This window comes from Salmo salar, chromosome 25, assembly GCF_965601325.2.
Source record: "Salmo salar chromosome 25, fSalSal1, whole genome shotgun sequence".
In the NCBI taxonomy this organism is placed as follows: domain Eukaryota; kingdom Metazoa; phylum Chordata; class Actinopteri; order Salmoniformes; family Salmonidae; genus Salmo; species Salmo salar.
In genome coordinates, this window is record NC_138315.1 from 44,325,060 (window position 1) to 44,339,802 (window position 14,743).

A 14,743-nucleotide genomic window follows, 5' to 3' on the forward strand; every position below is an offset into this window, starting at 1 on the left:
TTGACGGTGGCCAAGAGATACAGACACCCTGTATGGGTTTACAGAAGCCTGTTTGGTGGGTTAGCACAACAACCGCTACTCGCTACCAAGATATCAATGGGGCGTACAGGGGAAGGAGACATTTTATTTTGTCCAAAAGGCACAGCTTTAATTAAGTGCCAATGAACATGCGAGAAATGGAGTGGTCATGTCAGAGACACTCAGCACACTCTGTAATATTATTTTATGCTTGTCGTTTAAACATACTCTTATGAAGAGCAAAAATGATCTTGACATAATGGCTGAATCGTATGAACGCTTAGGATAATTCTTCACTAGGGACAGCAGGGCAACCTAAGATAAAATATAACATTTTCTTATTAGAGATAATATCATTAGAAAGCACACAGCAGGATCTTGCTATTATAGAAGCATGGATATTAACACACAAGCACATAATTATTCAAATATTGACATTGTACAATTTTGTTCCTTCAATAATTTGTTATCCATTGCACACAAACGTTATGTAAGAGACAACCCACTACTAGATACATGTTGTCACCTTCAATTTTGACATACACTATCAGAAACATGACAGTTGATAGGACCCTGAGGTTTGCACCACTGGGTCTCTCTCCTGTTTGCTATGCTAACACAGATGGCAGTTGTACTTTTGGACACAAAGTTTACATCCTTATCTTTTGATGTTACTCTTTAATAAACAGTACAGCTAGAGGCAGAATGGTGCTATATTTTGGCTGCGGTTTGCTTCTGCTTATGTTACTTGGTCTGCCGGGCCTATCGCTCGGGGACTTGGTATTCCATTGTCCGAAGTGCACTGCGGAGCGCCAAACTGCATGTCCTGAGCTCACCATCAACTGTACTGAGATAGTCAGGGAGCCCGCCTGTGGCTGCTGTCCGGTGTGTGCCCGGTTAGAAGGTGAATTCTGTGGCGTCTACACACCGAGGTGTTCCACAGGGCTGCGTTGTTATCCCACTGCAGATTCAAAATTGCCCTTGGAGCAGCTGGTTCAGGGGTTAGGGCGATGCTCACAAAAAGTGGACCCAGTGCCCAACCGCACTCAAGAGCATCAGGGCACGAGTGGTAAGTAACTAGACTGTCACTAAGAGAAGGTTATCATTAATTTAGGGTAAGTAATCTGTGTTATACATAGGGCCCTGTGTATTTTAACCTTTATTTTAAGCCTTTTCCAGAAATGAGAATTAGACAACAAATTACAGCATTTGTCTGAGGCTGGTGCTGAACCATCTGATATAAAAACAAAAGAGGACAGTTTAATGAAAATGATTTAAATAAAGAGTAAAATCCAGGTCATGTGACATGATAAACCAAAACATAGGGTGTGAGTTATTTAATTGGCCACAAAGGTCTCCACACAATGAAAGTGCATGGCATCTGCTGAATGTCATGTCACATAACCTGGTATCATACGGAATATATATTGCTTCTCTGGGTGTTTCTATCATAATTAGATCAGCAATATATCAATATATCTATTGTCTTTTTTAATGGCTTCTATTATTAATCAGCATGCAACAATTCCTTCATTAGGTGTAAATGGCACCAGGCCAGCGGCAAAACATGTATTTTGTTTCTCCAAATCAAAATATGTGTTCAAATGGGCCACTATTGATTTTTGGGAAAGAATGTTGACATGGTATGTTTGGACTAACTGGTAGAACCAAATGCTATTGATCTTTGAGGCAAAACAAGCTAACCTCTTTTTGTCAAACTGCTTTTTTTTCATATAATTTTTTTTCTTAGAGAGTAGATCAGCTTTAATATTGCAGATATTGTACCTTCCATCAATGTAATTGTCTGCATCATTTCCAATCCCCCATAAAAAAACTATACTGTGTCCGTAAAATGTATATACTGTGGTATGTATAAGCTGGAAGTAGAAGCCTAAGAGTTCTTGTCCATTCGTTTACTCCAATAAGGGGAAAATAAGTACCAAAATATATATCTCTGAACACCATCACGTTTTAATTTATTTTTGCCATATATTTTTCAACTGTGCTGTGATGTTTCACAAAAGTTCTGAACCTTTCTACTCTCGTAGATTCTACAGATTGTAAATTAATGACAACATCTTTTTCTAAGAGTATTATTACATTATTCATCGACTGACTATGACTTTTTAATCACCCAGCAGTGCTATTTGCAGAGTTATCTCCAGGTAAATGTTGCAATTATTCAGCTATTCCTGAACTTCCGATCAAAAACAAGCTACATATGGACAGTACCAAAACAAATAATTGAATAATTCTGTCTCAACGCAGCAAAATCTGCAGAGCTGAGATTGTTGTATCCCCCATAAATATAACATTCTATTGGTTGCAACAATTTTGTATAGTAATTTAACAAGAATTGAAATAGATTTTTTTTTAAAGTTTTGAATCCAGCGTTGCTTTGTGTATCAGTTCATAAACCACGTGCCATGGAATCTGTACATTGAAAATCTCTTCCCAATTATTTTACAATCTATATGGCACAACTGTACATTTTTTGGTCCTTAAATGAAACTGGTCTATATGTTTTATTTACCACAATTTTCTTTAGCCAATGATGGTCTTTAATGCAGGGTGGTCAGACAAGTTCCCTACTTTCTCCCCTTTCCACTTGCCTCTTCCTTTTTTGCAGTAATGCTGCAATTAGTTGGTTGTAATTTTGAGAAGAGCAGACATTTCCATATATTTTTGTTTGCTTCATGTGACAGAACTCTACCAGTCCTATTATGATATCATTTACAAAGATATTACTTTTTTTTCTTCAAAAATATTGTTTTTTTTATCCATTAGTATATATATTTTGTCGAACTGCTAATCATGTTTGGCTGACCCCATTTCTCAGATTTTTTTAAACGGAAAGTAAATGTTTAACAATTTCCCCCCATTTTTATTTCCCAGAGCACAGGTCAAACATGAATACTGCTGGCAGTAACTCTGTGCCATCTGACAGACAGCATACCCTTCACATCAGATTTCCATTTCATGAGCCAGTCAAGTGTACAGAGGTGCTATCATGTGCCAAGTTGTCTTGTTATTGAGGGGAAATGTCCCAGATCTACCACCTTGGGAATCTCTACATTCTCATTAATTAGGTAGCACGTCATACACCCACACAGAGTTTTCCCCCTTTCACCCTCCATCATGTGTTTGTTATCTGTTTGATAACAGTTGCTGTTATTGGCATGACATCACATCTTGGAGCAAATTGAAGAGCTGCATGAACTCATGCACCATGTTCTTTCGTTCCCCAATACACACACCAAAAACTTGAGAGTACATACAGTACACCCTTAACTCAATGGTTTCACTCATCACTTTAAAGGGATTATGTGCTTGGATGGATATTTGAACCTTTGTCCTCATCTGCCTGAGTGCACATTGCACAGGCTGGAGCTGCATTCAGTCTCTCAAAGACACTGTTCTGACACAAAAACATTCCCAGATGGGGAAGAGTTAATAGTGGCAGTTTGGTAGCAATCAAATCCATGTTCCTGTTGTTGCTACATGACTGATGTTTGACCATAAGTCTGTTTAGCTGTGTTTACCTGTATTTTACCAAAGTTACCAGAAACTTCAGTACCTTTGGTAATGAACAGAAAATCTATGGCAATCGATCCTAACTTTGATCATTTATAATTAAATAACTGCACATATAGTATTAATGTATTATATTTGTGTCCATGTTGTCCATGAGTTTCAAGTAGATTGACCATATGGTTGAAGAGGAAATGGCCTAATTAATGTTTTTAAAGCATGTCATCAACAATGATTATTATTTTTAAATAACAATGCAACTCTTCCTTATATTGCATTTTTTTCACAACTGCCACCAGTTTGATGACAAAATATTGACAAAAACACATATTGACATAGTAAAATACAAACATTTGTAAAAAGAAATGCATAAAATATATTTTATGCTGAAACCCTCCCATTAAACACCAATGGTATTCACAAAGTCTATGGTTTGTATTTAGGATAATGTTTTACAGCTTTGGCATTCTCTTGTTTATTTTAAAATCATCTTATTTAATTATTTCATGTATATTTCCCACGGGGGACCAGTACGGGGAAAAAATGTATGAAATGTATGCATTCACTACTGTAAGTCGCTCTGGATAAGAGCGTCTGCTAAATGACTCAAATGTAAATGTAAATGTAAATATTTTACATGTGATAAAGACACACAGAAGAACAGAAAATTCTTACAGACACCTGTGATAATCTGTAGTACCTAACAGGGCCACTAGATGTCTTGTGATAAATTACATCCAATTCTTGAAAGATACCAAAATTCTGATAGTTTCCTGGTAAACTGAGAATGTTTCCAATAATACACCCTCTCTTGCGACCCTAAATCTGTTACATATTTTTGTATCTCTATTTTCTGTCTTTCTCCTCTCAGTGTGTTGTCTTTGGGCTGGCATTGCCCTTGTAGCCCTGCAGGTAATGGTGTGCTCAGACTTGGTGTGCTCACACCCCTACAGGTGTTTAATTACTGTGTGTGTGTGTGTGTGTATGTGTGTGTGTGTGTGTGTGTGTGTGTGTGTGTGTGTGTGTGTGTGTGTGTGTGTGTGTGTGTGTGTGTGTGTGTGTGTGTGTGTGTGTGTGTGTGTGTGTGTGTGTGTGTGCGAGTGTGTGCGAGTGACAGAGCGAGAGATAAAGATAGAGAGGGAGGGAGTGCTCTGGGTGGAAGCTGCATGTTAGTACATGTGACCCTGAAGACACTCCCTTCAGGAGGATAAACAACTCCCTTTTCCAGGAAGGCGATCAGCTGATGTTCTCCTTAATTGAATACCATTAGCTTTACATTGAACCTGTTCTGAAAGGAGAAGCTATGGACCTGGAGAATTATTTAGAGGTCAAAAGAGCCATTTAGAGGTCAAGACAGGATGGAGACCAATTGAAAAAGGTGGTTTTCTAAACTAATCAAATACTGTATGTTTTAAAGACAGAGCTCACAATAGTCAAAAACAGCAACTTGTTAGCATAAGTTAGCCTATTTAAGCACATCCTAATCTCCCAATGCTCAGAAGGTCTGGTAGGCCAAAGCTTCAAACATGGCCTTCGTTGGGCCAATGGAAAGTTCTGGAAAAAGTCCATAACCTAATAAAAAGTCAGGGAGAAAGTCCAGATGCATAACCATTGGCTTAACACTCATCAATCATCTCCCACAACACCTCCCCTGTCTTGTGTATGTCTGTGTATGTTCGCCTTTTCTGCGCTCGTCTGATGCAACGTGGAGATTTCATGAAATGTAGCTTGCTGTTTGAGTCCATTCTGTCGTTTTTATTAGGGTTGTTAGTTTTCCCAACAAGCGCGGCACATATTGATCACAGATTTGGATAATGTATAACCAGCAAGGCTGCTATATTAAGTTAGCTAGCTAGTTGGTAGCTAGCTAGAGTTCAGCCTCTCAAGCAATGTTGAATTCATGTTTTTGCTAGCACACCACATGTTTCTGATTCACAGTCGTGTGATTCGCTATGTTCAAATAATGACAAATACTTAAGTACACTCCCATAAAGGACACCTTTTTATTTATTGGTGTTCCAGGCTCATAGGCACAATTAGCCCAGGGACAAGGTCAGACACATCATGACTATTCCCTCAGTATAACTTTGTGTGACTTTTTGTGAACTTCCTGTGATTTATTGCAATTTTTTTTTTTGCATAAGTAAGCCACGTTGCAATTGACACATACGACAGCCATGCCTCTCCTTCCCTTTGGAATAATTGCTAAGTCATCAAATACAAGACTTCTGGACTTTTGACTTTGAAGAGTTGGAAGAAGAAGCAACTCATCTAATGTTCAGGGTTTTTGGCTCGACAAAACCTACTCAATTATTTAACTTGTTTGAAGTGGTTTAGCCTCGAGTGTAGCCTAATACTGTTTTAAGTATGCACATTTCCTTGGCAGACAAGAAAGGTTTTATTTGGAACATACTGTAGTTACCACATTTTGAGAGCACAGTTCTACTGTAAATGACAACCACTATCGAGAAAAGAAAACTAACATCGTAAGTGACATTGTTATCACTGTATATTACTCACTCTTAGTATATTGCTGATTTGAACAGTGAATGTGTACCCAATAGCATTCACAAAGTCCCCCGTTCAGATGACTTTCCACAGGTAAGATGCAGTTTCTATGGCCAAGATTGGATCACCACTAGTGTTGCAAAGGGACTCTAACAAGCTGAAACGTGAATATTTCTTGTGAAAAGTGTATTTTCAACAGCTTCTGCCACAGTGCATGTTGGCATTGAATCTGGGTCACCTTTATTTGGACTGCCGCCCTCTCTACTGCTGAGGACATTCCTGACATTTTGAGGAGAAGCATACTGAGTAAAGTCATGCCAAACTAGATATGAATACCCCCTCTCTCATTCCCTTGTTCACTTTCACGCTCTCTCTCTCTCGCTCGCTCTCTCCGACTCTCCCCCTCTTTCTCTCTCTCTTTCCAACTCTCCCCCTCTCTCTCTCTCGCTCTCTCTCAGACACTCAGGCATGGTCACTGTACTCTGTATGAATACCTTTGTCGAGTCATCGGGTTGCTTTCCCTCCCGGGAGTGATTTAATGTCTCAAAGCCATACTCCTCAGTTTGTGCCTCCCTAATTACAGATAAGAGTTAGTGGAGTGAGACACACACATACACACGCTCACACAGTGCCCCCGGCAGGTAGTTCACCTCCCCTGAGAAGGCAGGCAGAGAGTCCTTACTCAGCAAGAAAACCAGACTAAAAGTGCTTCCATACTATTCTGTGCTCACTTCCCGTGACGTTCCGCTCCTTAGTCAACAATTTAGTCACCAGTGTTCTCTATTAGAATAGCAACATTCAGCTAAGTCTCTTTCTGGGTTTCAAAAAGTGAATGGGAAATGAGTGTAAGAACATCAGAATGGAGACATTGTGTAATATTGAGCTTCCTAAACTGCATTGTTGGGCCAATTCAGCCTGCTTTTAGTAAGCCGAGCGATGATGCAAAAGGCCAGTGTGAAATACAGTGTAACTGGGCCAGCATGACACATTGTAATGGGGACACCATGACACAGCTTGACCATGTGGTAATACAGATTAGGCATGTTATCAACAATACATAAGATCTTGCTACGGTAAATACCTGTCTATTTGTGGAAAAATCACCCTGATTAACTCTTCAGTCATATCCCTGTTTACCTTTTTTCTTATGGTCTTGCCTACACCTAGTGAAAAGTGATTTAAATAATTTGAGAAAATAATATTCAATTTTATTTGGAACGGCAGGCCAGGCAAAATTAAATGGGCCTATTTATATAATGAATATGATTTCAGAGGGCAGAAATGATTAAATATTAAAGCATTAGAACTCTCACTAAAGGCTTCAAAAATACAAAAGTTATAATTAAATCCAAACTGGTTTTCTAGCAAATTAGTAAGAATGTCTCACCCCATGTTCAAGAATGGCCTTTTTCCCTTTATTCAGATTACAACCTCTCACTTTCAGTTATTTGAAAAGGAAAACATCTCCCAAATATCGCTATTTTTAAAACAAGGCAAAGAAAGTTGGTTGCAATTTCAATTTAATCCCCAGAGTGTCATGGGCGTCGTAAGGATTGGACCAAGGCGCGGGTAAAGTGCTCATCTTCTTAATTTATTTAAAAAAAACACTTAATACAAAATAAACAAATGACGAAAAACAGTTCCATAAGGCTCCCAGGTTATACAGAAAATAACCACGCACCAAAACACAAGTGAAACAAACACAACTAAATATGGCCTCCAATTAGAGACAACGACAACCAGCTGCCTCTAATTGGAGGTCATTACCAAAAACCCAACATAGAAATAGAAAACTAGATATAAACATAGAAATAGAGAACATAGAACCTAAACCCAAAAACACCGAAACACACAAAACAAACACCCCCTGCCACGCCCTGACCAAACTACAATGACAAATAACCCCTTTTACTGGTCAGGATGTGACACAGAGAAGACAGTATAAATAACACAACAATAATACAACAAATATACTAACTGATAAAAAAAAACACTTTTTAAAAATTTGATTAAAAAAATAATCTTCATCAATGATATCATAAATAGAACTAGTGGAGTTATGCCACAAATGCAGCTATCAAAATATATGGAAATGTCGGCTCTACCCAAAATTATAACCAAATAATTGCAGCATTACCGCAAAAATGGAAGAGGAAAGTGGAAGGGGGAAAACGTAAGGAACTTGTCTGTCGGCCCTGCATTGAAGACCTGTCAGAAGGTGGGTGTAGCTGGTGCATGACGTCAGGCGCAGGAGAGCAGAATGAGTGAGCAACGTACTTTACTCAAAATAAAGGCACAAGGTAACAAATACACTTGACCAACAATAAACGGTAATCAATTACGCATGGGTGGAAACAGCACCCGTCGAAAACCAGCCATAACGTACCGAATGAACATAGAAACAATCACACACAAAAACATGGGGGAAACAGAGGGTTAAATACATGAACATGTAATTGGGGAATGAAACCAGGTGTGTAGAAAACAAAGACAAAACAAATGGAAAATGAAAGGTGGATCAGCGATGGCTAGAAGACCGGTGACGTCGACCACCGAACACCGCCTGAACAAGGAGAGGGACCGACTTCAGCGGAAGTCGTGACAAGACCATATTTGGTGAAAGAAAATTGTGATAAATAAAAAAGTCTACCAGTTTCATCTAAGGACCAAAACATTGACAGCCATGCCATATAGATTGCAGAAGAGTTGGGAAGAGGTTTTTGGCGTCCCGATTCCATGGCACATGGTTAATGAACTGATACCAAAACGGATTCAAAACATTGCATTTTTTTATTTAAATTATTATACAAAATTCTTGCAACCAATAGATTGTTATTTATATGGGGGATACAACCTTCCCAGTTCTGCAGATTTTGCTGGGAAGAGACAGAATCATTAGATCATTTGTTTTGGTACTGTCCATATGTAGCTTATTTTTGGTCACAGGTTCAGGAATGGCTGTAGAACTGCAATATTTACCTGGAGCTAACCCTGCAGATAGCACTACTGGGTGATCTCAAAAATGTCAATCAATCAATTCTTTAATAATACTTATAGCAAAAATGTTTACTGTGTCCGTAAAACGTATGTGGGTTAAGAACTTTTGTGAAAGAGCACAGTTTGAAAGATATGGCAAATAGAAATCAAACCAGATGGACATCAGAAATAGATGGGAGAGTGTAGAGGAAGGACAGGAGTAAAAACAAAGCTGGAAGTAGAGGCCTAAACATTGTTGTTCACTAGTTTAGTGGTAGGGTTAGAAAGTAAAAAGTTAAATATATTTTTACAAAATATATGTCTATACACTACAGGTCAAACGTTTTAGAACACCTACTCATTCCAGGGTATTTCTTTATTTTTATTATTTTCTACATAGAATAATAGTGAAGACATCAAAACTATGAAATAACACATATGGAATCATGTGGTAACCAAAAAAGTGTTAAACAAATCAAAATATATTTTATATTTGAGATTCTTCAAATAGCCACCCTTTACCTTGATGACAGCTTTGCATCAAGGTGACCAAAGATGGTTATACTTCAAGTGGAGCAAACATAGATTGGCAGTTCATCATTTATTTATGTATTGTATAGATGGAGGGGAGGTAGAAGACAGGCGGGACCTCGGATATCACGCAGGCAGAGGCTTGTACACAGTATGTGCAGAGGTGCAGAGGGCTGTGACTTTAACAGCACAACCAATCTCAGGCTATTTAAAACCTGTAGTATACAGTATATACAGTTGCGCACAGCGTCGCCAATGAGACTATAGTCCCGACCTATTCTGCCACTCACTGCCCAGCAGGAGAAGTGACGTCAGGGTGTGAGACACATACCAGCAGGACGGTGCCTTGAGGCAGCCCATGGGAATCTTTGTCTTCTAAACGTGACAACACATTGTTTACAGTAATGTGTCATTAGAAACACAGTGCTTTAATAGCGAACTTGTGATTAAAGGAGAGCATACGACTGTGAGTGTGTGTGTGTGTGTGTGTGTGTGTGTGTGTGTGTGTGTGTGTGTGTGTGTGTGTGTGTGTGTGTGTGTGTGTGTGTGTGTGTGTGTGTGTGTGTGTGTGTGTGTGTGTGTGTGTGTGTGTGTGTTTATGAACTCATACACATCATCCCCTGTTTCAGGGCACAGATTCAGTTTTGCTTGACTGAAGGGCATGTATAGGAGCTAAGAAAACAGATTTCATGTGTTCTGCAAACCTGAGAGCCAATACAGGAAAAATTATCTTCAGCACTCACCTTCCTTGTTTGGAACGAGTTTCCTGTGCATATAAACTTGTTATGTGCATATGTCCTTGTTTTGTATTCTTTGCAAATACAGTGCCTTCTGCCACTAGAGTGGAACTCAGTAATGTGTTGTATTGGATTTGCCCCAAACATAACACTTTGTATTCAGAACAAAAAGTTAATTGCTTTGCCATGTCTTTTGCAGTATTACTTGTGCCTTGTTGCAAACAGGATGAATGTTTTGGATTTTTTAAAATTCTGTACAGGTTTCCTTCCGTTCACTGTCTATTAGGTTAGTTCTGTGGAGTAACTACAATGTTGTTGATCCATCCTCAGTTTTCTCCTATCACAGTCATTCAACTCTGTAACTGTTTTAAAGTCACCATTGGCCTCATGGTGAAATCCCTGAGCGGTTTCCTTTCTCTCCAGCAACTGAGTTAGGAAGGACGCCTGTATCTTTGTAGTGACTGGGTGTATTGATACACCATCCAAATTGTAATTAATAATTTCACCATGCTCAAAGGGATATTCAATGTCTGCTTGTTTTACCCATCTACCAATATGTGCCCTTCTTTGCAAAGCATTGGAAAACCTCCCTGGGCATCTGTGTTTGAAATTCACTGCCCAATTGAGGGATCTTACAGATAAATGTATGTGTGAGCTACAGAGATGAGGCATTCATTTAAAAATCATGTTAAACCCTATTATTGCACACAGAGTCCATGCAACTTATTATGTGACCTGTTAAGCAAATGTTTACTCCTGAACTAATTTAGGCTTGCCATAACAAAGGGGTTGAATATTTATTGACTCATGACATTTAAGCTTTTCATTTTTTATTAAAAGTTAAAAATGTCACACTTTTGACATTATGGGGTATTGTGTATAGGACAGTGACAAGAAAAATCGCCATTTTAAAATCAGGATGTAACACAACAAAATGTGGAAAAAGTCAAGGGGTGTGAATACGTTCTGAAGGCACTGAACTAAGCCTTTTTTTGTGTGTGTGTGTGTGTGTGTGCGTGTGCATGTGCGTGTGCGTGTGCGTGTGTGCGTGTGCATGTGCGTGTGCTGTGTGTGTGTGTGTGTGTGTGTGTGTGTGTGTGTGTGTGTGTGTGTGTGTGTGTGTGTGTGTGTGTGTGCGTGTGTGCGTGTGTGCATGTGTGTGAGGACCTACAGAGGAGCTGCAGGGTACTGAGGGCCCCACTCAGAAGAAGCTGACCAAAGATGTCAGGATCTGGATATTGTCCAAAGATCAGGCCATAAGGCAGGCCCAGAACGAGCTCAAAACCAAGATGAAGAACAACAACTGTGCCGAGGAACCTAAGACCCAAGAGCCCATGAAGGTCAGGAAAAACCATTACAAAAAAAAAAGAAAAATCCGTCTTTGTTCACATCTGCTATTCGAGAGATACAGTTCAGAAACTTAATGAGCATTAGTATTATGGAACTACATAGTTTAGCTTTAATGGTTGGATTTTGGTAGGGTTAACTAATTCTAGAACTGTGTTATAGGACCCTCCCTTCCTCCCTAAACGTGCTGCTGTGTAAATTGATTACAGTTCAGAAAGTGGTATTTGTAAATCAACTATCTGTAGTTTAATGAATACTGGCCTTAATGCAGAGGTCAGTGGTGACCCTGGTCGTCATAGTATTTGGTACGGCAGTGCCCTCGTCTGGACACACACGGGCACGCTCACACAGATTGTTATTTATTCAAATAAATTATTCCGATTAATTTGGCCCTATTTCTTTTAATACTGCAATTGGTATAACTGTTGCGAAATACCGTCAAAAATAGACAGCATTTTGACCATCAATACATTTCTATTCCAAAGTAGAAATACCAGAGCCGAGTTGTGGTTTTGCAGAGGGACAACTAATCTGAAGCTTCACTATTTTTACAGCCTGGGGTTTGCTGGAATGGTTAAAGATGGGTTTTCTGTTTCCGTGAGTTTTCAGAGTATGAGGTAGATAGTGAGATCATAATTTCCTCCAACTAGAGATTAGAAGACTTGTAAAGTTTAGAGGAGCCTGCTTTTTCTACCTTCTTCCCTCAACAGAATGTGTAAGAACTATGCATCCATATGATATTGCAAGATCCATATAAGATCCCTGGCAGGCCATGCCCCACTCCTCCCAGGCCAAGCCATCAGAGGACACACTTTGACCCACTATGATGCTTGTCAGATACACTATTGTACAATATATAGCAAACTTTCAGCCCTCAGCTCTGTTACGCTCCGGCACCTGTCATACAAACTCTCAGCCCTCAGCTCTGTTACGCTGGGCACCTGTCATACAAACCTTCAGCCCTCAGCTCTGTTACGCTGGGCACCTGTCATACAAACCTTCAGCCCTGAGCTCTGTTACACTGGGCACCTGTCATACAAACCTTCAGCCCTGAGCTCTGTTACGCTGGGCACCTGTCATACAAACCTTCAGCCCTCAGCTCTGTTACGCTGGGCACCTGTCATACAAACCTTCAGCCCTCAGCTCTGTTACGCTGGGCACCTGTCATACAAACCTTCAGCCCTCAGCTCTGTTACGTTGGGCACCTGTCATACAATGCAATCCTTTATTTACTGGATGGTGCTGACTTGAATGTCTAAGTTCAACAGTCATGGAGACAACTTGCTGCCATAACAGACAATAATATCTTACAGTAGGCCTGCCTGGTGCTGGTGATGGTCTATTTCTGAACTGTTGTATTTGGTCGGTGCTTTTCAGGGCCCTTGTAAACAGGAGCTGGAGAAGGTGCTGGAGGAGATCTCCAAGATGAGCTTCCATGATAACAGGGGACCAGTTGAGAATCTGTACCAACTCAAATTCCCCAACTGTGAAAAGATAGGCCAGTACAATCTCAAACAGGTAAGTCTCAAGTCGTTGATATGTTTAATGCAATTTATCCTTATTAGCTCAACTCATTCTGGTAAAGGGGTCAACTGAATATGGTTGCAGAAAAACAATGTTGTCGTGATTTTTTTTTATCCCACACACACACACACACACACACACACACACACACACACACACACACACACACACACACACACACACACACACACACACACACACACACACACACACACACACACACACACAGGGTAGAGGCCCAGTGTGTGTGTAAATGTATACCCCCTTACCCCCGCACTCACTCTCACCCACCCTATGCCCGAGAATGGGGTGATGTTTTTAACAGAGTTACAAGGTAATGTTTGCAGACAGACTGTAGCCAGGCATTGGGAAGATTTCCACACTACACCAGTCAAAACAATGGTTACCAATGAGAATGTTCTTAGTTTCCTCTGCAAGCTTGTCTTTGTTGCTGGAACGACCCACTTATTTTTAGAATGTGGTTAAAACAATGATATGACATATCTGTATTCTGAACATACAGCATCAAGGCATCTGTCTGAAGTTGTGAGACAGAGAGAATGAATGAGGGCATTGTTTTGATGACAAAACCCCTCGGTTCCCAGGGCTGAAAAAATACTGCACCTCCAACAACACTTAATCGTTCGGCAATCATCTTGTTCCTCTCGTTAATACTGTAACTGTCACTTTTTGTTCTTTCTCATTGAAGGAAAAAATGAAGTGTGTTTTTCGCTCTCTCTCTCCTCCCCTATGTCCCTATCCCCCAGATCCAGTCCCGCGCAGTAAAATTATGACCTCATTCTCGGGGTAAGAGGAGGGTCTCCACAGGGGGGATGGGGGGCGGGGGACACAGGGGGGATGGGGGGCATGACATGAGGATGGGCTGTTATTGGGGGGGCAGAGCCTCACCCCTCCATCTCACCTCATCTTGGCCAATCCAAACGCAAACGCCCTCCTGTTACGTCGCCCCCACCCGCCCCCACCCGCCCCCTGAAAACGCCACTTCTGACTGGATCCAGGGCTTCATTAACCCTCCACCTCTCCCCATCACCCCATCATCCTCCTACCCTTTTCTCTCTCATTTTTCCCTTGTGTGTTCCAGTGCCACATCTCCACCCACGGTCAGCGGGGCGAGTGCTGGTGCGTTAACCCCTTCACTGGTGTCCAGATCGCCCAGTCCACCAAGGTGCGGGGGGACCCCAACTGCAGCCAGTATGTGGAGGAGCAGGAGATGGAGACTGGAACACAGTCCACTACCATCCTGCAGATGGCAGAGATATAACAGCACTTCACTCACACCCAGATACACCCCCCCCCCCCCCCCCCCCCCTCCGCAGTTGAGCGGTCCAAATTGACAGACAGCTGACATTGTTGTCACATGTGCATGGGTTTCTTTCAATGTAGCTGTTATGTTCCCTGTCAAGAAAACCAAAAATGTCGCTCAAACAGAAGGCGGAGCTAGCAAAGAGTCACTAACAACCAAAACAAAACAGGTGTGGTTCTAGGTGGGGTTCTGGAAGACACTCATGGGAGTGTCCACTGAAAGTTGACTAGCAACAACAAATTTGCCC

General features: G+C 40.7%; 1 protein-coding gene across 1 annotated transcript; it reads left to right on the forward strand.

Annotated features, from left to right (window-relative positions):
* Positions 1-723: 723 nt before the first annotated feature.
* igfbp-2b1 (IGF binding protein 3) lies at positions 724-14,452 on the forward strand (the record flags this gene model as incomplete). Its single annotated transcript, NM_001123648.1, is given in 4 exon segments — positions 724-1,087; positions 11,475-11,641; positions 13,026-13,166; positions 14,275-14,452. Coding segments are annotated over 4 exon segments (850 nt in total), but the record flags the coding sequence as incomplete, so codon positions are not given.
* Between the last annotated feature and the right edge of the window lie 291 nt (positions 14,453-14,743).